The following is a 24,707-nucleotide window of genomic DNA, read 5'->3' on the forward strand; positions in this document are numbered from 1 at the left end:
CTTGAGGATCTGAACGAACCGACGTGAAAGAAATAGAGTTAATGTTTCAAATCCAGCAAGACTCTCCAGACCTGAGGATGCTTTGATGGGAAATTGGAGAAACTCAGCACAGGTTCAATTGAATCCAACTGATTCCCACAGAATCCGACCGGAGAAGCATCAACTCCAGCAGGTTCTCAATCTGATGCTATTAACTCGACTAGAGTCTGTAAATCCCACTGATTCTTGCAGGGGTCAGTCTATCTGCCCTAAGATGATAAGAAACTGGAGCAGGAGTAGGCCATTCAGTCCCTCAAACCTGCTACACCATTCAACACTATCATAATCTGGTAGCTCAGCTCCTGCGATTTGGCTCAAGATATTCTCGGACAAGTTTATCTTTTCTTGGACAGTAAAGACTCCAGCAGGTTCCCTTTCGATCATGATTGGAACATTCCTGAGGATGGGATTTGTCCCACAGGGATGGATAGTGGAAGTGGCCACGTTCAGAAGCAGCTTTCAAAATCTATAAATAAATATGTGTAAAACATTACAAAGCTTATTAGCTACCAAAACAAAAATCAGAAACCTCCTTCAGCAACTGGAGGGTCTGTGTGTATGCAAATATCAATAAAAATATTTATTTTGTCCAAACAGCATTTACGAATGTTCGGGTAGAGATTAGATTACAGAGGGAGAGAGACATGCACAGACAGGGCTGAGGAGAATTTCCAAATAACTATTTACAAAATTTGATGAAAAACACCAGACCCACAGAAGAGGTGCACCGTGCCCAATCAGAGCCCCAAACGTGATGCTGCTCTGTCCCATTGTGACGGAACCTGCTGGAGATGATGGGTCCAACAGTCAGCAGAGGGTGTGACCAATGGTCAGAGCTGCACCGTCCCAGTCACTCAGTGCCCACAAGGGCAAGGCAAGAAGTTCTCAGTCAAGAGCAAGTGCTCGATGCCCCATTTCACATCTCATCGGCGTGCCCGGGTTTAACCAAAAGGGCATTCCCTGACTCCCAGCTGGAGGCTGGGGGCATGTCTGTCCGTGGTTCTTGCTGGAGTAGCTCCGAGCTTGGGATTGCTGCACCCGAGTCAGATGTGTCCTCCCGCCTCCCAAACAAAGAGTTGCCGTCAGATTTCTGCAGCTGTGAAGCTTCGAGGTGGCTGACTCTCTTGGGCATCTGCCCTACTGGACCCAAGGGGTTCCCTGGCTCCTGTGAGTCAGTCGTGAGGTTGTTGGGAAACGGGACAGCTCCTTCCTGCAGGTTTACGGATCCTGAGGCATCAGGGAGAGAGTTGTCAGGAATTTCCGATATCTGGGAGGATTCCAGCTCAGTGAGGATTGTCCTGGAAATGACTGACAGGAACATATTGGGGGAAAACATAAGTAACATCACAGTGGAAGAGAAATGAAACCTTAATTCTGTAAAATCAACACTTTCCCTCTCTTTCACCTCCTCAGTGGATACAGAACTGGGTGATCAACAACCAAGAGAGTTTAGATGCATGATCACACACACAGCCTGGGAGTGCAGTTTGGGAGGGGGTGGAGAACAGTGCTGTGCTGTCGTGGGGGTGGGGCAACACTGAGGGAGCGCTGTAGGTTTGTCTGTACAAAGTGTCCTGCACACAGTCACTGACAATAATATAGTACATAACAGAGACGGTACATGATTATTTAGGACACAGCTAGAATAGTGTGTGCAAGTTCTGGAATCCACATTCTAGGAGGGATGTGGTTGCGATGGAGAAGAGATTTCTGAGACTGTTGCCTGGGCTGGAGAGCTTTGATTATGAAGAGAGACTGTTTAACTTTACAGCAGAGGAGATTGAGGAGAGGACACGATTGCAATGTATAAAATGATGATGGTAGACAGGAAGAAATTCTCTCCTGGGTGAAGAGATCAATGACCGGGGTGGCAGGAAGTTCAGAGGAGATGTAAGGAAACTTGTTTTCACTCAGATGGTGGTGGGAATCTGGAACTCTCTGTAAGGGTGGCAGAGACAAATACCCTCTTAATATTGATGTATTTAGATGTACACTCAATGCCAGAGCACACAAAGGCTTTAGGCCAAGTGCTGGAAAAGGTAGGTGCCTGTTTTTGACTGGTGCAGAGTCAATAGGCTAAAGGATGTTTTCCAGTCTCTTAAGATGACTTCTTACCTCCAGTGGGTTTATACCCGTGTTTGTTGACTGGAGTCTCCGATTGGATCAGGTTGTAACTGGGAAACACCAGCAGGACCAGGGAGAAGGTGAGAATCTGAGACAGTGAAAGGAAACACAGGGAGTGATGCTGCTGCCTGATTGAACTTAATGATCAGATTCAGAAACAGTCATCGCACTGGAGAGACACTGCAGTGTCAGATTGTGAAGCAGTATTATCTAACTGTAGAGAGCTCAGGCTCCTGTACAACTCAACTTCACTCCGTATCTGGGTTCTCCCCCTGCTACTCCCTGTGTCTCCGTCATCCCCCCCCAGCATTCCTCAGTGCTACTGCTCTGCCAACGGTGCTCAGGCCTTGAGCTGACTGAGGCTTTATGCCTCGGAAATTTCTGCAATAAATCACCTGCTTCTCTCTCTGTGTCACTATGAACATAATGTAAAACCAACCACTATGACCATGTGTCTGATCAGCTGGCACATTTTCCGAAGAAGGTCCTGACCTGAAACGTCAACTTTCCTGCTCCTCTGATGCTGCCTGGCCTGCTGTGCTCCCCCAGCTCCACACTGAAATCTCCGACTCCAGCATCGGCAGTTCCTACTATCTCTGCGCTGACAGAGCTCTGTTCCTCGCTGTGAGATACTGCTTGCTCACCCTGCCAAGAGGCACCTTCGGATTGTTTGTTCCATCGAAGGTACTACACAAATGCAGGCTGTTTGTGAAACAATTGGACTCAGTGTCTCAGAGGAGAGGAGACGCAGCGTGGAGCCCTGTGCCCCGAGGGGCAGTCTGATCTGAAACTGACCTCAAAGGACAGTAGGTGACAGAGTGCCAGCCGGCTTTTTGACTATATGAGGAGTCAGTGTCCAGGACAACTGGACCCCCTCAGTCACCCACAGTTTGAGGGGGCAGGAAGGGAGTTCCAGCTCAACAGTGGACAACTGAGGCCCTCATGTGGGATCATGCTGTGCAGCTGATACTCACCAGGACGCAGGTACTGGTCTGTGCTGCTTTGTTTGATGTTTCTTTGATCACAGACTGTAATCTGCGTAGCTGAGTCAACAGAGAGCTGGAGGGAGTGGGAGAGGGAGGAAAACAGCAGAGATTAACTCGAGGCTCAGTGCTAAGGGAATGCCGCATTGTGAGAGGGAGGTGGGTCCTTTCAGGGCTGAGGGAGCACCGCGCTGTCGGAGGGAGGGGGGGTTCCAGCGCTGGAGGGAGCACCGCTCTGTCGGAGGGAGGGGGGGTTCCAGCGCTGGAAGGAGCACCGCACTGTCACAGGGAGGGGGGGTTCCAGCGCTGGAAGGAGCACCGCACTGTCGGAGGGAGGGGGGGTTCCAGTGCTGGAGGGAGCACCGCACTGTCACAGGGAGGGGGGGTTCCAGCGCTGGAAGGAGCACCGCGCTGTCGGAGGGAGGGGGGTTTAGCCCTGAGGGAGCGCCGCACTGTCGGAGATGGAGGTTGGTTGGGGGGGGGGGGGGGGGGGAGAGTTTCAATGCCAAGGGGGTTATTAATGATGTAAAATTGGACAACCACTCACATGTTGTGATGTTCGAGCTTCAGGACTTGTTTCTGAAGCTCATGGTTCTGAGCTGTACAGGCAGCCACCCTGGGAGGGAAGAAACAGCCAGAAAGTACAGTGAAGAGGGACCATCGAAACACACTCAGTCCCTTATTCACACACAGGCTGTTAATAACCTCATACACCCACTCTCCCGGTCTGAACCCCACCGAACCCCGGCCTCGCTCCCGGTCTGAACCCCACCGAACCCCGGCCTCGCTCCCGGTCTGAACCCCACCGAACCCCGGCCTCGCTCCCGGTCTGAACCCCACCGAACCCCGGCCTCGCTCCCGGTCTGAACCCCACCGAACCCCGGCCTCGCTCCCCGGTCTGAACCCCACCGAACCCCGGCCTCGCTCCCGGTCTGAACCCCACCGAACCCCGGCCTCGCTCCCGGTCTGAACCCCACCGAACCCCGGCCTCGCTCCCCGGCTGAACCCCACCGAACCCCGGCCTCGCTCCCGGTCTGAACCCCACCGAACCCCGGCCTCGCTCCCGATCTGAACCCCACCGAACCCCGGCCTCGCTCCCGGTCTGAACCCCACCGAACCCCGGCCTCGCTCCCGATCTGAACCCCACCGAACCCCGGCCTCGCTCCCGGTCTGAACCCCACCGAACCCCGGCCTCGCTCCCCGGCTGAACCCCACCGAACCCCGGCCTCGCTCCCCAGCTGAACCCCACCGAACCCCGGCCTCGCTCCCGGTCTGAACCCCACCGAACCCCGGCCTCGCTCCCCGGCTGAACCCCACCGAACCCCGGCCTCGCTCCCCGGCTGAACCCCACCGAACCCCGGCCTCGCTCCCCGGCTGAACCCCACCAAACCCCGGCCTCGCTCCCCGGCTGAACCCCACCGAACCCCGGCCTCGCTCCCCGGCTGAACCCCACCGAACCCCGGCCTCGCTCCCCGTCTGAACCCCCTCAAACACCCAAACACCGGCCTCATTCCCCGTCTAAACCCCCCGCCTCGCTCCCCGTCTAACCCCACCCAACCCCCCGAACCCCGGCCTTGATCCCCGTACCCCCCCCCCCTCGCTCCCTGTCTCCACCCCCGCCTCACCCCCCACCCCGACTAACCTCCACCCTGTTTCCCCGCCCCCCACCCCCAGGACTAAACTCCACCTTGTTCACCCCCCCACCCCGCCCCTCCCCAACTAACCTCCACCCTGTATCCCCCCCCTACCCCCCAGGACTAAACTCCACCTTGTTCCCCCCCTCCACCCCCGGACTAGCCTCCATCCTGCCCCCCATCCCCGGACTAACCTCCACCCAGCCCCACCCACCCTACTAACTGCCGCTCAGCGCCCCCCCCCCCCGCCCCGGCTAACCGCAGCCCACCCCCCTCACTCCCTGTCTAAACCCCATGTTGCCCCCCGCAACTAACCTCCAGCTCGCCACCCACTGACTAACCCCCCTGCTCCTCATCTAAACAGCCCCTGATCCCCGTCTGAAACCCCCACCACCCTCACTCCCTGTATAAACCCCACCCCTTGTCCCTGACATCCCCCAAACCGAGCATGACCCCCCTGTATGTCTAACCTCCCCCACCCCTGGTCGGACCCCGACCCCCCCCAACCTGCTCTCTAAGCCGTCAATGTACTCCTTCTTCCTTCTCCGACTCTCTTGTGCTGACTGTTTGTTCCGGATCTTTCTACGGACCTTCTTCAGAACCCGCTCCTCGGCCTAAGGAAATGGAACAATCAGTTAGAGACACATGGGGAGGATGACAGAGGGGGAGCAGGGAGAAGAGTTGGGGGGCGGTCGACTGGGAGGAGAGGCACGGGGAGGGGGGCGGTGAATGGGCAGGACACGTGGTGGGGTGAGGGGGGTAGTGGGCAGGACACGCGGTGGGGGGAGGAGACACGAATGGGTGGAGGGGGAGACAAGGTGGAGGGATGTGGGGTGGGGGGGGATGAGAGGAGGAGGGAGGGAGGTGGTGATGGGGGAGGAGATGAGGTGGACAAAGTGGGGGGGGAGATGAGGACGATGTTAAGGAAGACGGGGGGGGCGTTAAGGAAGACGGGGGGGCGTTAAGGAAGACGGGGGGGAGATGAGTGGGGGAGGTAGGGTGGCAGAGATGTGGGGGTGGCAGGGGGAGACACAGGGAGGGGAAGGGAGACGGAGAGGGAGGCAGACGGAGAGGGAGGCAGACGGAGAGGGAGGCAGACGGAGAGGGAGGCAGACGGAGAGGGAGGCAGACGGAGAGGGAGAGGAGGGAGGGAGGGAGGCAGAGAGGAGGGAGGGGGAGACTCAAGGAGGGGAGGGCAGACAAAGAGGAGGGAGGGAGACGGAGAGGGAGGTGGAGATGTGGGGGGGCAGGGGGAGACGGAGGGAGGGGAAGGGAGACGGAGAGGGAGAGGGAGGTGGAGATGTGGTGGGGCAGGGGGAGACGGAGGGAGAGGGGGAGGGCAGGGGGAGACGGAGAGAGGGGAAATGCGAGGTTGAGAGGGAGGTGACAATGTCAGTTGCTCCCCGTACCTCGCCCCACTCTGGAGTTGACTTTACCAACGCTGTCCCCTTCTCCCCAATAGCAGTTCCCATAACCCATGCTCACTGACCAAAACCGGCTGCCAAGAGCTTTTCGGATCAGCACCCATGCTTTCCTTGTTCGGCCTGCCATGTCTGTGGTAGCTCTCTGAAGAAGCAATTCTCCCCATGGCCCTGTACATTTCACAGCCTGGTCTCAATTGAACCTCCTTCCCCCATACTCACGTAGTTCCCATCCTCACCGTGCTCTCTTTCTTTTCCAAACATCCTAGTCCAGTATCCTCCAGCTTCCGCTGTTTCCCCAATGGGAGCAGCGGCTTCCTCTCAACTCAGTCTGAACCCCTCAATTAAATCTCCTCTTGCCCCCTCTGTTCCGAGGTAAACAGTCCCAGCTTCTCCTATCTGTACACAGGATTGAAATCCCTCGGCTTTGTAACCATTCTTGTTCGCTGGGCTCACTGAACATTTCTGAGGCACAGATGGATTGTTCAGCAGGAGGGATCGAGAATTTCCTCAGGCGTTTGTGGGAAAGTGGAACATGGAACACAAACAGATCAGCCCGTGGATCTTACTGAGCAGCAGAACAGGTTTGAGGGCCAAGCAGCGTTCTTAGCTCTTATTGTGTACGTTTGTATATCTGGTACATCTGTCTTGGAGACAGGTGCCCTGGAGACAGGGTGCTTTTACAAACTGCTCACTTCAGATAGTCCCAACCCTCTTGTTCCCACTCCAGGTACCCATCCAATCTCTCACTACCCCTCCCAGCAGTCTGAATCACCTCACACCCTCAGAGATCTCTGCACCCCTCCTAATCCAAACACCTACTGCCCCATCATGGCTTTGCCATTAGCTGCCTGGAATTCCTTCCTTAGAACATCCCCATTGCCCCTTTCCGTCTCCCCCCACCTCACTCTCTAATATTTAAAGGACCCCAATAGCTGGTGTCCCTCAGTCCCTGCCCGGCCTTGATGCTGCCTGAAGGAATGGCAGGTTACCTTGGTCAGGGGTAGATTACTGGGCAGCACGATACCCTCCTGACTGAGCAGTCGCTTCTCTTCCTCGGTCAGCATCAGATCAGGGAAATGCTGGGAAATGACAAGATGATTGGGTGAGCAGCCCAGGTCCTGGATAAGTCCCATCCCACAGTGAAACCTGGCTTGACAGACTGTAACTTTGAATTTCTCACTTTGTTTACTGCGGTGGTCAGTTACTGAACATTTTCACAACATCAACCACAACACCACACAAGCCTGTCAGACACGCCAGATCATCGACATGGATACTACATCACACCGTGTGACTCGGCCAATGTTGTCTATCCCATACGTTGCAGGCAAGGATGCCCCAAGGCATGGTATATTGGAGAGACCATGCAGAAGCTTTGACAACAGATGAATGGACACAGCACAACAATCGCCAGACAGTGATGTTGCCTCCCAGTGGGGGAGCACTTCAGCGGGTCAAGCACATTCGGGCTCGGATCTTCAGGTAAATGTCCTCCAAGACTGACTTTGGGATACACAACAATGTAGAATCCCCAAGCAGAGGCTGCTAGCCAAGTCTGGTCCCCATGAGGACAGCCTCAACCGGGATCTTGGGTTCATGTTGGCCTACAGGTGACACCACCTCACTACACGCACATGATTACTCTCCCTCTCTCTCGCGTGCACACGCAAGAATCTATGGAGTGAATTTGTATTTGCGGATACATTCTGTTTTGTTCAAAAAGCACAAAGTTTATAGAGAGTCAATGTGGTATTTTATAAACTACTTTAGAAATAAAATCAGCCTGATTCCAAAACCAAAAAAAAGATCTGAAACAATGCCTCACACCTAACATGCATTGTCTGACATAAAATGTCACCTCTTTACACTAACAAAACCTGTGGTTTTCTCAGAACGGTAATTTCAAAGGAAATTTGGGACTTATATATACATATTAATTAATTAAAACTTCCGAGTGATTAAAGATTCAACAGCATTTAGTTTTGTGTATTACATCCGGATCAGTGGTGTGACCCTTTGATCTTTTGCTTATAAATTCTGTGTCTGACACTACTCCTCTCACTAACACCTGAGCAAGGAGAAGAAGGGTCCCAACCCGAAACGTCAGCTTTCCTGCTCCCCGACCTGCTGTGTTCATCCAGCTCCACGCTGTGTTATCTCAGACTCCAAAACCTGTTGTTTTCAAATAAACCTGTTGGACTATAACTTGAGATGGCAAGCACTGCTGATGCTGGAGTCTGAGATAACACAGTGTAGAGCTGGAGGAACACAGCGGGCCAGGCAGCCTCAGAGGAGCAGAAAGCTGACGTTTCGGGTTGGGAGGGACACCTCATCAGAAATTTTAAAAAAAGACTGTAACCTGGTGTTGTGTGATTTCTGATTATGTAATTTTAACAAACGAACATAAAAGAAAAACAAAAGAAAAGACAAGAACCATTTGAAAATGTCTTTTTACAAACATCAGGAAAAAAACATGTTTTTACCCTCACATGAACATGACAGACACTCAATCCATCAATGATGGGTCACAAAGTACCCCCAGCTCCCCCCCGCCACCCGAAAGTGCTGACCCTCACTAGGGTATGGGGTCCTCCTCCTGAAGATGCTGACTCTCACTGGGGTACGGGGTTCCCCTCCTCTCCCGAAGGTGCTGACCCTCACTGGGGTACGGAGCCTCCGTCCCCTCCCGAAGGTGCTGACCCTCAGTGGGGTACGGGGCCTCCCTCCCGAAGGCGCTGACCCTCACTGGGGTACGGGGTCTCCCTCCCGAAGGCGCTGACCCTCACTGGGGTACGGGGTCTCCCTCCCGAAGGCGCTGACCCTCACTGGGGTAGGGGTCTCCCTCCCGAAGGAGCTGACCCTCACTGGGGTACGGGGCCCCTCTCCCGAAGGGGCTGACCCTCACTGGGGTACGGGGCCCCTCTCCCGAAGGGGCTGACCCACACTGGGGTACGGGGCCCCTCTCCCGAAGGCGCTGACCCTCACTGGGGTACGGGGCCCCTCTCCCGAAGGCGCTGACCCTCACTGGGGTACGGAGCCCCTCTCCCGAAGGCGCTGACCCTCACTGGGGTACGGGGCCCCTCTCCCGAAGGCGCTGACCCTCACTGGGGTACGGGGCCCCTCTCCCGAAGGGGCTGACCCTCACTGGGATACGGGGCCCCTCTCCCGAAGGGGCTGACCCTCACTGGGGTACGGGGCCCCACTCCCGAAGGGACTGACCCTCACTGAGGTAGGGGGCCCCTCTCCCGAAGGGGCTCACCCTCACTGCGTACGGGGCCTCCCTCCCAAAGGCGATGACCCTCACTGGGGTACGGGGCCCCTCTCCCGAAGGGGCTCACCCTCACTGGGTACGGGGTCTCCTTCCCGAAGGCGCTGACACTCACTGGGGTACGGGGTCTCCCTCCCGAAGGTGCTGACCAAAACTGGGGTACGGGGCCCCTCTCCCAAAGGCGATGACCCTCACTGGGGTACGGGGCCCCTCTCCCGAAGGGGCTCACCCTCACTGGGTACGGGGTCTCCTTCCCGAAGGCGCTGACACTCACTGGGGTACGGGGTCTCCCTCCCAAAGGTGCTGACCCAAACTGGGGTACGGGGCCCCTCTCCTGAAAGCGCTGACCCTCACTGGGGTACGGGGCGCCTCTCCCGAAGGCGCTGACCCTCACCTGGGTACGGGGTCTCCCACCCGAAGAGGCTGACCCTCACGGGGGTACGGGGTCCGTCTCCCGAAGGCGCTGACATTCACTGGGGTACGGGGTCCGTCTCCCGAAGGTGCTGACCCTCACTGGGGTACGGGGCCTCCCTCCCCTCCCGAAGGTGCCTACCCTCACTGGGGTACCGGGTCTCCCTCCCCTCGCGAAGGTGCCTACCCTCACTGGGGTGCGGGGTCAACCCGCCCTCCCGAAGGTGCCTACCCTCACTGGGGTACGGGGTCTCCCTCCCCTCCCGAAGGTGCCTACCCTCACTGGGGTACGGGGTCTCCCTCCCCTCCGGAAGGCGCTGACCCTCACAGGGGTACAGGGTCCGTCTCCCGAACGGGCTGACCCTCAGTGGGGTACGGGGCCCCTCTCCCGAAGGGGCTGACCCTCACTGGGGTACGGGGCCCCTCTCCCGAAGGCGCTGACCCTCACCTGGGTAGGGGTCTCCCTCCCTAAGGAGCTGACCCTCACTGGGGTACAGGGTCCGTCTCCCGAAGTGCTGACCCTCACTGGGGTACAGGGCCCCTCTCCCGAAGGGGCTGACCCTCACTGGGGTACGGGGCCCCTCTCCCGAAGGGGCTGACCCTCACTGGGGTACGGGGCCCCTCTCCCGAAGGGGCTGACCCTCACTGGGGTACGGGGCCCCTCTCCCGAAGGGGCTGACCCTCACTGGGGTACGGGGCCCCTCTCCCGAAGGGGCTGACCCTCACTGGGGTACGGGGTCCGTCTCCCGAAGGGGCTGACCCTCAGTGGGGTACGGGGCCCCTCTCCCAAAGGCGCTGACCCTCACTGGGGTACGGGGCCCCTCTCCCGAAGGGGCTGACCCTCACTGGGGTACGGGGCCGACCCTCACTGGGGTACGGGGCCCCTCTCCCGAAGGGGCTGACCCTCACTGGGGTACGGGGCCCCTCTCCCGAAGGGGCTGACCCTCACTGGGGTACGGGGCCCCTCTCCCGAAGGGGCTGACCCTCACTGAGGTACGGGGCCCCTCTCCCGAAGGTGCTTACGCTCACTGGGGTACAGGGTCTCCCTCCCCTCCCGAAGGTGCTGACCCTCAGTGGGGTACGTGGTCTCCCTCCCGAAGGTGCTGACCCTCACTGGGATACGGGGTCTCCCTCCCCTGCCGAAGGCGCTGACCCTCACAGCGGTACGGGGTCCGTCTCCCGAACGGGCTGACCCTAACTGGGCGGGGTCTCCGTCCCGAAGGCGCTGACGCTCACTGGGGTACGGGGCCCCTCTCCCGAAGGGGCTGACCCACACTGGGGTACGGGGCCCCTCTCCGAAGGCGCTGACCCACACTGGGGTACGGGGCCCCTCTCGCGAAGGAACTGACCCTCACTGGGGAACGGGGCCCCTCTGCCGAAGGGCCTGACCCTCACTGGGGTACGGGGCCCCTCTCCCGAAGGGCCTGACCCTCACTGGGGTACGGGGCCCCTCTCCCGAAGGGGCTGATCCTCACTGGGGGACAGTGTCTCCCTCCCCTCCCAAAGTTGCAGACCCTCACTGGGGTACGATGTCCTTCGCCCGAAGGTGCTGACCCTTAGAGGGGTACGGGGCCCCTCTCCCCAAGGGGCTGACCCTCACTGAGGTACGGGGCCCCTCTCCCGAAGGGGCTCACCCTCACTGCGTACGTGGCCTCCCTCCCAAAGGCGATGACCCTCACTGGGGTACGGGGCCCCTCTCCCGAAGGGGCTGACCCTCACTGGGGTACGGGGCCCTTCTCCCGAAGGCGCTGACCCTCACTGGGGAACGGGGCCCCTCTCCCGAAGGGGCTGACCCTCACTGGGGAACGGGGCCCCTCTCCCGAAGGGGCTGACCCTCACTGGGATACGCTGCCCCTCTCCCGAAGGGGCTGACCCTCACTGAGGTACGGGGCCCCTCTCCCGAAGGGGCTGACCCTCACTGGGGAACGGGGCCCCTCTCCCGAAGGGGCTGACCCTCACTGGGATACGCTGCCCCTCTCCCGAAGGGGCTGACCCTCACTGAGGTACGGGGCCCCTCTCCCAAAGGGGCTCACCCTCACTGGGTACGGGGTCTCCTTCCCGAAGGGGCTGACCCTCACTGGGGTACGGGGCCCATCTCCCGAAAGCGCTGACCCTCACTGGGGTACGGGGTCCCTCTCCCGAAGGCGCTGACCCTCACCTGCGTACGGAGCCTCCCTCCCAAAGGCGATGACCCTCACTGGGGTACGGGGTCTCCCTCCCAAAGGCGATGACCCTCACTGGGGTACGGGGTCTCCCTCCCAAAGGCGATGACCCTCACTGGGGTACGGGGTCTCCCTCCCAAAGGCGCTGATGCTCACTGGGGTACGGGGCCCCTCTCCCGAAGGGGCTGACCCTCACTGGGGTACGGGGCCCTTCTCCCGAAGGGGCTGACCCTCACTGGGGTACGGGGCCCCTCTCCCGAAGGGGCTGACCCTCACTGGGGTACGGGGCCCCTCTCCCGAAGGGGCTTACCCTCACTGGGGTACAGGGCACCTCTCCCGAAGGGGCTGACCCTCACTGGGGTACGGGGTCCGTCTCCCGAAGGGGCTGACCCTCAGTGGGGTACGGGGCCCCTCTCCCAAAGGCGCTGACCCTCACTGGGGTACGGGGCCCCTCTCACGAAGGGGCTGACCCTCACTGGGGAATGGGGCCCCTCTCCCGAAGGGGCTGACCCTCACTGGGGTACGGGGCCCCTCTCACGAAGGGGCTGACCCTCACTGGGGAACGGGGCCCCTCTCCCGAAGGGGCTGACCCTCACTGGGGTACGGGGCCCGTCTCCCGAAGGGACTGACCCTCACTGAGGTACGGGGCCCCTCTCCCGAAGGTGCTTACGCTCACTGGGGTACAGGGTCTCCCTCCCCTCCCAAAGGTGCTGACCCTCAGTGGGGTACGTGGTCTCCCTCCCGAAGGTGCTGACCCTCACTGGCGTACGGGGTCTCCCTCCCGAAGGCGCTGACCCACACTGGGGTACGGGGCCCCTCTCCCGAAAGCGCTGACCCTCACTGGGGTACGGGGCCCCTCTCCCGAAAGCGCTGACCCTCACCTGGGTACGGGGTCTCCCACCCGAAGGTGCTGACACTCACGGGGGTACGGGATCTCCCTCCCGAAGGCGCTGACCCTCAGTGGGGTACGGGGTCTCCCTCCCGAAGGCGCTGACCCTCACTGGGGTACGGGGCACCTCTCCCGAAGACGCTGACCCTCACTGGGGTATGGGGCCCCTCTCCTGAAGGCGCTGACCCTCACTGGGGTACGGGGCCCGTCTCCCGAAGGCGCTGACCCTCACTGGGGAACAGGGCCCCTCTCCCGAAGGGGCTGACACTCACTGGGGTACGGGGCCCCTCTCCCGAAGGGGCTGACACTCACTGGGGAACGGGGCCCCTCTCCCGAAGGGGCTGACCCTCACTGGGGAACGGGGCCCCTCTCCCGAAGGGGCTGACCCTCACTGAGGTCCGGGGCCCCTCTCCCGAAGGGGTTCACCCTCACTGGGTACGGGGTCTCCTTCCCGAAGGCGCTGACCCTCACTGGGGTACGGGGTCCCTCTCCCGAAGGGGCTGACCCTCACTGGGGTACGGGGCCCATCTCCCGAAAGCGCTGACCCTCACTGGGGTACGGGGTCCCTCTCCCGAAGGCGCTGACACTCACCTGCGTACGGGGCCTCCCTCCCAAAGGCGATGACCCTCACTGGGGTACGGGGTCTCCCTCCCAAAGGCGATGACCCTCACTGGGGTACGGGGTCTCCCTCCCAAAGGCGCTGACGCTCACTGGGGTACGGGGCCCCTCTCCCGAAGGGGCTGACCCTCAGTGGGGTACGGGGCCCCTCTCCCGAAGGGGCTGACCCTCACTGGGGTACGGGGTCCCTCTCCCGAAGGGGCTGACCCTCACTGGGGTACGGGGTCCGTCTCCCGAAGGGGCTGACCCTCAGTGGGGTACGGGGCCCCTCTCCCGAAGGTGCTTACGCTCACTGGGGTACAGGGTCTCCCTCCCCTCCCAAAGGTGCTGACCCTCAGTGGGGTACGGGGTCTCCCTCCCAAAGGCGATGACCCTCACTGGGGTACGGGGTCTCCCTCCCAAAGGCGATGACCCTCACTGGGGTACGGGGTCTCCCTCCCAAAGGCGCTGACGCTCACTGGGGTACGGGGCCCCTCTCCCGAAGGCGATGACCCTCACTGGGGTACGGGGTCTCCCACCCGAAGGCGCTGACCCTCACTGGGGTACGGGGCCCCTCTCCCGAAGGGGCTGACCCTCACTGGGGTACGGGGTCTCCCTCCCGAAGGGGCTGACCCTCACTGGGGTACGGGGCCCCTCTCCCGAAGGCGCTGACCCTCACTGGGGTACGGGGCCCCTCTCCCGAAGGCGCTGACCCTCACTGGGGTACGGGGCCCCTCTCCCGAAGGCGCTGACCCTCACTGGGGTACGGGGCCCCTCTCCCGAAGGCGCTGACCCTCTCTGGGGTACGGGGCCCCTCTCCCGAAGGCGCTGACCCTCTCTGGGGTACGGGGCCCCTCTCCCGAAGGCGCTGACCCTCTCTGGGGTACGGGGCCCCTCTCCCGAAGGTGCCGACCCTCTCTGGGGTACGGGGCCCCTCTCCCGAAGGCGCTGACCCTCTCTGGGGTACGGGGCCCCTCTCCGGAAGGGGCTGACCCTCAGTGGGGTACGGAGCCCCTCTCCCGAAGGGGCTGACCCTCACTGGGGTACAGGGTCTCCCTCCCCTCCCGAACGTGCTGACCCTCACTGGGGTACGGGGTCTCCCACCCGACGGCGCTGACCCTCACTGGGGTACGGGGTCTCCCTCCCGACGGCGCTGACTCTCACTGGGGTACGGGGTCTCCCTCCCGAAGGCGCTGACCCTCACTGGGGTACGGGGTCTCCCTCCCGAAGGCGCTGACCCTCACTGGGGTACGGGGTCTCCCTCCCGAAGGTGCTGACCCTCACTGGGGTACGGGGTCCCCCTCCCGAAGGCGCTGACCCTCACTGGGGTACGGGGTTCCTCACCCGAAGGCGCTGACCCTCACTGGGGTACGGGGTCACCCTCCCGAAGGGGTTGACCCTCACTGGGGTACGGGGTCTCTCTCCCGAAGGTGCTGACCCTCACTGGGGTACGGGGTCACCCTCCCGAAGGCGCTGACCCTCACTGGGGTACGGGGTTCCTCACCCGAAGGCGCTGACCCTCACTGGGGTACGGGGTTCCTCACCCGAAGGTGCTGACCCTCACTAGGGTACAGGGTTCCTCACCCGAAGGCGCTGACCCTCACTGGGGTACGGGGTCCCCCTCCCAAAGGGGCTGACCCTCACTGGGGTACGGGGTCTCACTCTCGAAGGCGCTGACCCTCACTGGGGTACAGGGTCTCACTCCCGAAGGCGCTGACCCTCACTGGGGTACGGGGTCCCCCTCCCGAAGGAGTTGACCCTCACTGGGGTACGGGGTCTCCCTCCCGAAGGTGCTGACCCACACTGGGGTACGGGGTCTCACTCTCGAAGGCGCTGACCCTCACTGGGGTACGGGGTCTCCCTCCCGAAGGTGCTGACCCTCACTGGAGTACGGGGTCCCCCTCCCGAAGGAGTTGACCCTGACTGGGGTACGGGGTCCCCTCCCGAAGGGGTTGACCCTGACTGGGGTACGAGGTCACCCTCCCGAAGGTGCTGAGCCTGACTGGGGTACGGGGTCACCCTCCCGAAGGCGCTGATCCTCACTGGGGTACGGGGTCACCCTCCCAAAGGCGCTGACCCTCACTGGGGTACGGGGTCTCCCTCCCAAAGGGGCTGACCCTCACTGGGGTACGGGGTCTCCCTCCCAAAGGGGCTGATCCTCACTGGGGTACGGGGTTCCTCACCCTCTGCTGTACTGAGCAGTGGGTGGTGTTAACTCCTGGGTGTGTTGCTGACTGTTGGGCTGGCTGTCTGATGGTTGTGCTGGCACTGTGTGTTTTGGGTTCTCTCTGCTTTTATGCACCTTCTCGTACCTACCCCTATGAAGCAGTCACTTATTTCGCTGTCGCTGTCTGTCACACTGAGTGTCCTCTTCACTGAGCTGGTCAGACCAGGGGCACTATCCACAATACAGGCCTCTGGTACGATCGTTGCTGTATTCCAGCCCCCTGTAAGACAAAACAGCACAGTCACTGCAGCCCCTGCCTTAGTGATTCTCATCCGTACTTCACCCAGGGGGAGGAATCTTCCTGTGAGGTGGTGTCGGAGCCAATACTGCAAGGAGCTAGTCAGAGTCAGATAATGCACCCAGTAACACATCCACACACAAACCCCCACACACCGACCCTTCCACATCCAGGATCCCTGACACCGCGGCACATCCCCCCACCCACCGCATCCTGCCTCCACCCACCATCCCGCCCCCTTGCACCACCACCCCCCCCCCCACCGACCCAGGCTCCTTGGCCCTGCCCCAGGGTCACTGACCGAGCTCAATGGAGACGAGGTCAGTGTTGTTGGCTGCTCTCTGGGATTTGATGTTGCTGACTCCATACACAAGCTGACAGAGTGCACTGGGCCCTGCCCCAGCGTCAGGCCCCGATTCACTCAGCCGGGGGCTCTCCGGACGGTGGTCATCTGAAATCCCACTGTCAGTCTCCGATGCTCCTTTGATTGTGTTCACTGAGCTCAGAACCTCATTGGGGTTAATCATCGTCTGGAACACCTCGTCCGATTCACTCTCGTTCAAACTCTGCCGAGAGAGAAATGCAGGCGGGGTTGCGAGTGAGCACGGACAGAAGGCAAGCGAGTGAGAGAGCGAGCACAGGGGGTGGCGAGCAAGCGTGAGGGGGGGGGGGGGGAGGGGGAGGGGGGGGAGGGGGGGGGGAGGAGGGGGGGGGGGAGGAGGGGGGGGGGGGCGAGCAAGCGTGAGGGGGGGGGGCGAGCAAGCGTGAGGGGGGGGGGCGAGCAAGCGTGAGGGGGGGGGGGGCGAGCAAGCGTGAGGGGGGGGGGTGGCGAGCAAGCGTGGGGGGGGGGGTGGCGAGCAAGCGTGGGGGGGGGGGGTGGCGAGCAAGCGTGAGGGGGGGGGCGAGCAAGCGTGAGGGGGGGGGGCGAGCAAGCGTGAGGGGGGGGGCGAGCAAGCGTGAGGGGGGGGGCGAGCAAGCGTGAGGGGGGGGGGCGAGCAAGCGTGGGGGGGGGTGGCGAGCAAGCGTGGGGGGGGGGGTGGCGAGCAAGCGTGGGGGGGGGGCGAGCAAGCGTGAGGGGGGGGGGGCGAGCAAGCGTGAGGGGGGGGGCGAGCAAGCGTGAGGGGGGGGGGGCGAGCAAGCGTGAGGGGGGGGGCGAGCAAGCGTGAGGGGGGGGGGGGGCGAGCAAGCGCAACAGAGAGAGAGCAGAAAGAGCGAGCAAGCGCGAGAGCCAGCAGGGGGGTGAGTGAGTGTGAAGTGGGGTGTGCAAGCGTGAGTCAGAGGGGTGAGCAAGCACAAGGGGGTGGCAAGTAATCACGCAGGAGAGACAGTGCAAGTGAATGAGATGGAGGGGGAGTGAGTGGAAGATTGGTTTCAGTCCAGGAGTGAGTGTGGGAGACAGGGGGCGAGTGAATGCAAGGGTGGTTGAATGAGCACAGGAGACATGGGCAAGTGCGAAGGGGAAAAAGAGAGAGAAAAAGAAAGGGGAGGGGAAGTGGGGGGAAAGAGAGCGAGAGCGAGAGAGCGTGCAGGTGCAAGTTCAAGACAGAGAGATTGGTTTCAGTCCAGGATTGTGGAGGCATGGTTGCAGGTGACATCAAAAAGTGTTGTACAATCAATAGTGAGAAAGTTTATCTAAGATTACAAAGGGATCTTAATCAGTTGGGCCAATGGGCTGAGGAGAGACAGAGTTTAGTTTGGATAAATGTCAGGTGTTACATTTTGGTAGAACAAACAGGGAAGGTGACATACAATTAATGTTAGTGCCCTGGGTAATGTTGTTGCACGGAAAGACCTAGGCGTGTAGGTATATAATACCTTGAAATTTGCGTGTCAGGTAGATAGGATGGTTAAGTGGCGTTTCGCACGCTCACCTTCATTACTCAGACCACTGAGTGTCGAAACTGGGCTGTCATGTTGAGGTTGTACAGATTGTTGGTGAGGTCTCTTCTGGATTACTGTCCAGTTCTGGTCACCCTGTTATGGGAAGGATACCATTAAACTAGAGAGGGCTGGGCCAGCATTTATTGCCCATCCCCAGTTGCCCTTGAGAAGGTGGGGGTGAGCTGCCTTCTTGAATCGCTGCAGCCCACCTGCTGTGGGTTGACCCACAATGCCATTAGGGAGGGAATACCAGGATTTTGACCCAGTGACAGTGAAGGAGCAGCAATACATTTCCAAGTCAGGATGGTGAGTGACTTGGAGGTGCTGGTGTTCCCACCTGTCTGCTGCCCTTGTCCTTCTAGATTGAAGTGGTCATGGGTTTGGAAGGTGCTGCCTGAGGATCTTTGGTGAATTTCTGCAGTGCATCTTGTAGATAGTACACACTGCTGCTATTGAATGTTGGTGGTGGAGAGAGAGTGAATGCTTGTGGATGCAGTGCCAATCAAGTGGGCTGCTTTGTCCTGGATGGTGTCAAGCTTCTTGAGTGTTGTTGGAGCTGCACCCATCCAGGCAAGTGGAGAGTATTACATCACACTCCTGACTTGTGCCTTGTAGATGGTGGGCACGCTTTGGGAGTCCAGTGGTGAGTTACTTGCCCAGGATTCCTATCCTCTGACCAGCCACTGTTTTTAATGTGGTGAGTCCTGATCAATGATGATCCCCAGGATGTTGATAGCGGGGGATTCAGCAATGGTAATGCCATTGCCTGTCAAAGGCTGGTGGTGAGATTATCTCTTATTGGCAATGGTCACAGTCTGGTATTTGTATGGCATGAATGTTGCCATTTGTCAGCCTGAGCCTGGATATTGTCCAGATCTTGTTGCATCTGGATACGGACTGCTTCAGTATCTGGGCAGTCAAGAATGGTGCTGAACATTGTGCAATTACTGGCAAAGATCCCCACTTCTGACGGAGGGAAGGTCAAAGAAGTTGGACCCAGGACACTAGCCTGAGGAACTTCTACAGAGATGTCCTGAAGCGGAGATGATTGACCTCCAACCACCACAACCATCTTCGTACATGTCAGATATGACTCTGACCAAAGTTCTTCCCAATACCCACTGATTCCAGTTTTGCTACGACTCCTTGATGCCAGACTTGGTCGAACGCGGGCTTGATATCAAGGGCTGTCACTCTCACCTCACCTCTGGAATTCATGTCATTTGCTTGTGTTTGAACCAAGGCTGTAATGAGATCAGGAGCTGAGTGGCCCTGGTGGAACCCAAACTGGATGGCACTGAGCAGGAGCTGCTTGATAGCACTGTTACTGACACCTTCCACACTTTACTGATGATCGAAAGGAGACTGGCAGGGTTGGACTTGTCTTGCTTTTTAATGTACAGGACATACTTGGGCCATTTTCCAAAATGTCAGGTAGGTACTGTGTTGTAACTGTACTGGAACAGCTTGGTTAGGGGAGTGGCAAGTTCTGGAGCACCAGCCTTCAGTACTATTGCCGGAATGTTGTCACGGCCCGTAGCCTTTGCAGTATCCAGTGTCTCCAACTGTTTCTTGATATCATGAGGAGTGAATTGAATTGGCTAAAGACTGGTATCTGTAAAGCTGGAGGAAGCCGAGATGGATCATCCACTCGGCAATTCCAGCTGAAGATTGCTGCAAATGCTTCAGCATTATCTTTTGCACTGATGTGTGCTGGGCCCTTCCATCATGGAGGATGGAGGGGGGGTAGGGGTGTGTGTGTGGGTGTGTGTGTGTGTGTGTGTATGTATATATGCCCTCCTCCTCCAGTGAGGAGTTTAATTGTCCACCAACATTCATGACTGGATGTGGCAGAACTGTAGAGCTTAGATCTGATCCATTGGTTGTGGAATCGCTTAGCTCTGTCTATCACTTCCTGCTTATGTTGTTTGGCAGCTTCGCCAGGTGGACACCTTATCTTGAGGCATTACCCCACCCCGCACTCTTCATTGAGCCAGGGTTGATCCACTGGCTTAACGGTTGAGTGAAGGACATGCCAGGCTTTGAGATTACTGATTGTGCTGGAGTACAATTCTGCAGGTGTAGCGGGCCCACAGTGCCTCGTGTATGCCCAACCTCGAATCGCTAGATGTGTTTGAAATCTGCCTCATTTAGCACAGTGATTGTGGAACACAACACGATAGGGGTTATTTTTCAATGTGAAGGCAGGACCTGGTCTCCCAAAGGACTGTGTGGTGTTTGCTGTTACTGATACTGTCATGGACAGATGCATTTGCAGTTGCCAGATTGTTAAGAACGAGGTCAAGTACGCTGTTCCCTCGTCATATTGCAGACCCAGTTCAGCAGCTATATCCTGTAGGACCCGACCAGTTCGATCAGTATTACTGCTGCCAACCCTCTCTTAGTGGTGGACATTGAAATCCCCCCACCCAGAGTACATTTTGTGCACTTGTCATGCTCAGCACATCCTCCAAATGTTGTACGACATGGAGGAGTACTAATTCAGCAGCTAAAGGATTACAGTGTGTGGTAACCAGTAGGAGGTTTCCTTGCCCGTGTTTAACCTGAAGCCAAGAGACTTCATGGAGTCCGGAGTCAATAATGAAGACTCCCAGAGCAACACCCTCCCAACTGTAACCCACTGTGCTGCCACCTCAGCTGGTGGGACAGGACACATTCAGGGATGGTGATGGTGGTGTCTGGGACATTGTCTGTAAGGTAGGATTCCATGAGTATGACTGTCAGGCTGCTGCTTGACTAGTCTATGAGACAGTGCTCCCAATTCTGGCACTAGCCCCTGGATGTTGGTGAGGAGGACATCGCAGGGGCAACAGGGCTGTTTCTGATGTTGTCTTTTCTGCTGCCCATGTTGAGGCCAAATGATCCGTCCAGTTTCATTTCTTTGAGACTTTGCAGCAATTGCTACAACCAAATGCCTTCCCAGGCCATTTCAGAGGGCAGCTGCAAGTCAGCCACGTTTACAAGGATGTTGCCAGAGCTGAGGGTTTGACATGTAAAAAATAAAATTCAAATATAAAAATAATGAAAATGGAAAGGCTGGGAGATATTTCACTGGAGCTTGAGAAGTGACCTTATAAAGTCACAAGGGACAGAGATGAAATGAACGACAGGGGTCTTTTCCCTTAGGTGGAAGAGTTCAAAACTGGCAGGGGGGGGGTGTATTTTTAAGGTGAGCGGAGACAGATTTAAAAAGGGTACGAGAGGCAATGTTTTTGGTTTTACAGAGTGGTTTGTGTGTGAAATGAACTGCCAGAAGTCATGGATGCAGGTACAGTGACAATATTTAAAACACATTTGGATAAGTTCACGAATAGAAAAGGTTGAGGGATATGGGCCAAATGCAGGTAGTTGGGGCTTGTTTATTTTGGGATGATGGTCATTGTGGATGAGTTGGTTGGAGGGGTCTGTTTCCATGCTGTATGATTCTATAACAACAGCTGCCATTGATACAGCACTGTTGCTGCAGTAAAACCTCCTGCTATGTGATAATCAAACAGCAGGACACAGTGTTTCGGGTAGAAATTACTTATGGTCTAGGCTGGAAGATCAGGAGCAGCTCAGAATCAGCAAACGATTTAGCAGCAAGAGTTGACCATTTGTCCTCTCCAGCCTGCTCCACCAGAGAATGGGATCACCAGTGATGTGGATGTGTTTCCACATCTCCCTGCTAACCTCCAATTGATCAACCTCTGCCTTAAAAAACTCACTCACCCCCTTCCCCGCACCTCCCACACTTTCTGGGGACACACACCACACACCCCTCAGACAGAGAAAAAGAACACTGCTGGAGGCAGGAGATCTGCTAACTCCAGGGAATCTGCCACCCATCCGAACTCAAGCTGCCTCTTATTTTTAACCCGCTTCCTCTCATCTTGGTCAGTCCTACAGGGGCAAACAATCTTCCTGCATTCACACACCAATCGCACACACAGTCAGAGACATACAGCTCCAAAACAGACCCTTCGGTCCATCTCATCCATGCTGACCAGATATTTTAGATAAAGCTAGTTCCATTTGCCAGCATAATAAAATGTGAGGCTGGATGAACACAGCAGGCCAAGCAGCATCTCAGGAGCACAAAAGCTGACGTTTCAGGCCTAGACCCTTCTTCAGAGCTCTCTGATGAAGGGTCTCGGCCCGAAACATCAGCTTTTGTGCTCCTGAGATGCTGCTTGGCCTGCTGTGTTCATCCAGCCTCACATTTCATTATCTTGGATTCTCCAGCATCTGCAGTTCCCATGATCACTGACTCCATTTGCCAGCAATTGGCCCGTATCCCTCAAAACCACTCCTCTTCATATACTCATGCAGATGCCTTTAAAATGTTGTAAAGGTACCAGTCCCCAACTATTCCTCTGGCAGCTCATTCTGTACCTAGTACTTTCAGATCATCCCTCATTCTTTGAAAGGCCATTGGACACAGACCAGCCTGCCCCATCTCTTCTGTGAAGATAACCTCCTCAATGCCAAGATCAGTCCAGGGAACCAGCTCTGAAATGCTTTAACTACAACAATAAACTTCTTTAAATAACACAAGTTACAAGGAGCAACAGGCCATTCGGCCCCTCCAGCCTGCTCCACTATTGGAAACATCATGGCCGATCTGTGTGTTTTGAATTCCACATTTCCATCTACCCCCAGTAACCAGTGATTACTCTGCCTGCATGATTAGGAGACCAGTCCTGTACAATTACAACAATAACTTTCCTTCCTTTTGATTCCATTCCCCTTGTAATAAACTACAACACTCCATTTCCCTCATGAATCACTTAGTGTAAAGGCAGGGGATGGGGGTTGCGGGGAGTGAAGTTGAGGGGGTTAGGGGAGAATTCCAGAACGTAGAGCTTAAACTGGGGATTTGGGGTCTGCCTCTACCCCGTGGGAGTTTATGGTTTGTACACCAGTGTTTTCAGGATGTCAAGTGCGGGTGCGTGTGGTTGCAGACCCCCAAGCCACTCACATTGGTTGTGGGAACTGCCCATTCCTCCAAGAGCTTTTCCAAAGCAGTGCCATCATCATCCTGACCGGGATACGAGCTGTTTGAAGCAGAATACCCACTCTCCAGGAATACCGTGTACTCGCGATAGTAAACACCCAGAGGCTCCTCATTGGCAGCATTCATTCTTCTCAAACCTAGAACCAATCAACAATCAAAACTGCAGGCTCCCAACAAGCACTCCCAGCACTGGGTTAGATATTGAATAAAGCCCACTCTAGACTGTTGTCCCCATTAAACACTCCCAGGACAGTGACAGCACAGGGTTAGATAGAGTAAAGATTCCTCTGATTCCTCTACACTGTACTCCCATCGAACACTCCCAGCACAGGGACAGGATGGGGTTAGGGGTTAGATACAGAGTGAACCTTGCACTCCTTTAAATAGAAAGTCACAAACTATACTGTTCCCAACTAGATATAGAATATAACTCTCCCTACTCATTTATGCTGAAAGTAAAGTCTACACTACTTTTAAAAAACCTGGAATCAAAACATCCACAACTGTTTAAAACTGAAATTATAGCATCCTCTGGTCTGTCGCTATCAAGAACTTCCAAGCAAAGTGAACTTCCCGAAAGAGTGACAGCTTCCCCCCTCCTCTCCGAAGGGGGGTGGGGGGGGGGGGGGAGGTGTCCAGCCAGGGACAGGGGCCCCCACTCTCTGGGGGCGGGAAGGGTTAGGCATGGACTGGCACCCCCACTCTCCAGCGATGGAGGGGGGGGGGGGGGGGGGGAGGGTCAGGCAGGGACTGGCACCCCCACTCTCCGGGGGTCGGGGGGTGGTCAGGAGGGACACAGGGGCCCGCCCTGCGCTTACCTGGGGAGCCGGCTGTAGATGGTGCTGGGCCCCGAACCGTTCAGGATGTCAACATCCTGGATGCGCGCCCCGCTCCCTCCTGCTATCAGGGAATGCCCTGCCCACTGCAGCCTGCAGGGGCCGGGTCGCCGGGTCAGAGTACTCAGGTACACCCGCCCCATGCACTACCAAGGCGCCGTGCTCCTCCCTCCCGCCATGGGGAGGCTGACAACTCACCACCAGCTCCATCGTGACTCCGCCTCGGCGGGACGCCATCACTGCGCATGCCCGCGAACATCAGCCCCTCGACTTGCGCCGATTGGGGAATCCAAGCCACCAAATCCCACCTCACTCTCTCATTGATTGGCTCATCCGCATGCTAATCGTCTGATTCCCCGCCCACATTCGCTGACGAGCCCATCCCTGCGGCTGCTTCCGCTCCTACCTCTATATATGATTGGTTCATCTGTCTGACACTCATCTAAGTCCCCACCGCCCCCTTCGGCAGATTGGGTATTCGCGTCGACAGGTACCACCCCACCACGGCCCAAACGCACGCAGCCCCACTCCGTCGTCTGAGATGTCGGGGTGTAGAGGCGGACGAACACAGCAGGCCAAGCAGCATCAGAGGAGCAGGAAGGCTGACGTTTCGGGCCTAGACCCTTCAGAAAAGCTCTCTGATTAGTCGGTGCTCACGCCAATCATTTGGCTATTTAACCCTTTAGTCAGTTCTAAGGGCTACCCGACCTGAAACACATTCTCCGGTTTCTACTTACTGATGCTCCCATAACTGCTGAGTTTTTCTAGAAAGTTCTGTTTTTTCCTGATTTACACCCGCCGTCGTTTTTTCGGTTTTTATTTGGAATCTTAATACAGCCCCGTCCTCATAATAAGGCAGTTCGGTTGGTCCACGGCCACGCCAATCAAGTCATCACGCCCCATTCACGTCTCTGGGTTCTTTCGGTGACCCCACCCCCTATCCGCCCGTCTTCTATTGGATTATTCGCATGTCAATC

General features: G+C 57.6%; 1 protein-coding gene across 4 annotated transcripts; it reads right to left on the reverse strand.

Annotated features, from left to right (window-relative positions):
* Positions 1-604: 604 nt before the first annotated feature.
* On the reverse strand, positions 605-24,659 carry LOC125449743 (cyclic AMP-responsive element-binding protein 3-like protein 4). Of its 4 annotated transcripts, XM_059643058.1 has the most exons (11): positions 23,929-24,205; positions 22,859-23,031; positions 17,868-17,970; positions 16,298-16,562; positions 15,848-15,978; positions 7,194-7,283; positions 5,288-5,394; positions 3,694-3,762; positions 3,138-3,222; positions 2,155-2,251; positions 605-1,347 (listed from the first exon to the last, which is right to left on the reverse strand). In XM_059643058.1, exons 3-11 carry the CDS (start codon positions 17,871-17,873, stop codon positions 956-958), a joined length of 1,242 nt encoding a protein of 413 aa, XP_059499041.1. In that variant the 5' UTR covers positions 17,874-17,970; positions 22,859-23,031; positions 23,929-24,205; the 3' UTR covers positions 605-955. The 4 variants fall into 4 exon arrangements, with proteins under 4 accessions (XP_059499041.1, XP_059499040.1, XP_059499038.1 ...); XM_059643057.1 differs by lacking the exons at positions 17,868-17,970; positions 23,929-24,205 and adding an exon at positions 24,468-24,659; XM_059643055.1 differs by lacking the exon at positions 17,868-17,970 and having other exon boundaries at positions 23,929-24,207.
* Between the last annotated feature and the right edge of the window lie 48 nt (positions 24,660-24,707).

The sequence above is a fragment of the Stegostoma tigrinum genome, chromosome 47 (assembly GCF_030684315.1).
Source record: "Stegostoma tigrinum isolate sSteTig4 chromosome 47, sSteTig4.hap1, whole genome shotgun sequence".
NCBI classification, from domain to species: Eukaryota; Metazoa; Chordata; class Chondrichthyes; order Orectolobiformes; family Stegostomatidae; genus Stegostoma; species Stegostoma tigrinum.

What these genes read in the sequence shown, in the direction of transcription:
- LOC125449743 (XM_059643055.1), bottom strand. Translation starts at nt 23,989, where the DNA reads ATGTTCGCGGGCATGCGCAGTGATGGCGTCCCGCCGAGGCGGAGTCAC. An exon ending in GGGCAGTTCCCACAACCAAT is followed by an intron (nt 16,563 to 22,858) that starts GTGAGTGGCTTG and finishes CTCTCTCGGCAG; the next exon opens with AGTTTGAACGAGAGTGAATC. An exon ending in ATTGACGGCTTAGAGAGCAG is followed by an intron (nt 3,763 to 5,287) that starts GTTGGGGGGGGT and finishes CTTCCCTCCCAG; the next exon opens with GGTGGCTGCCTGTACAGCTC.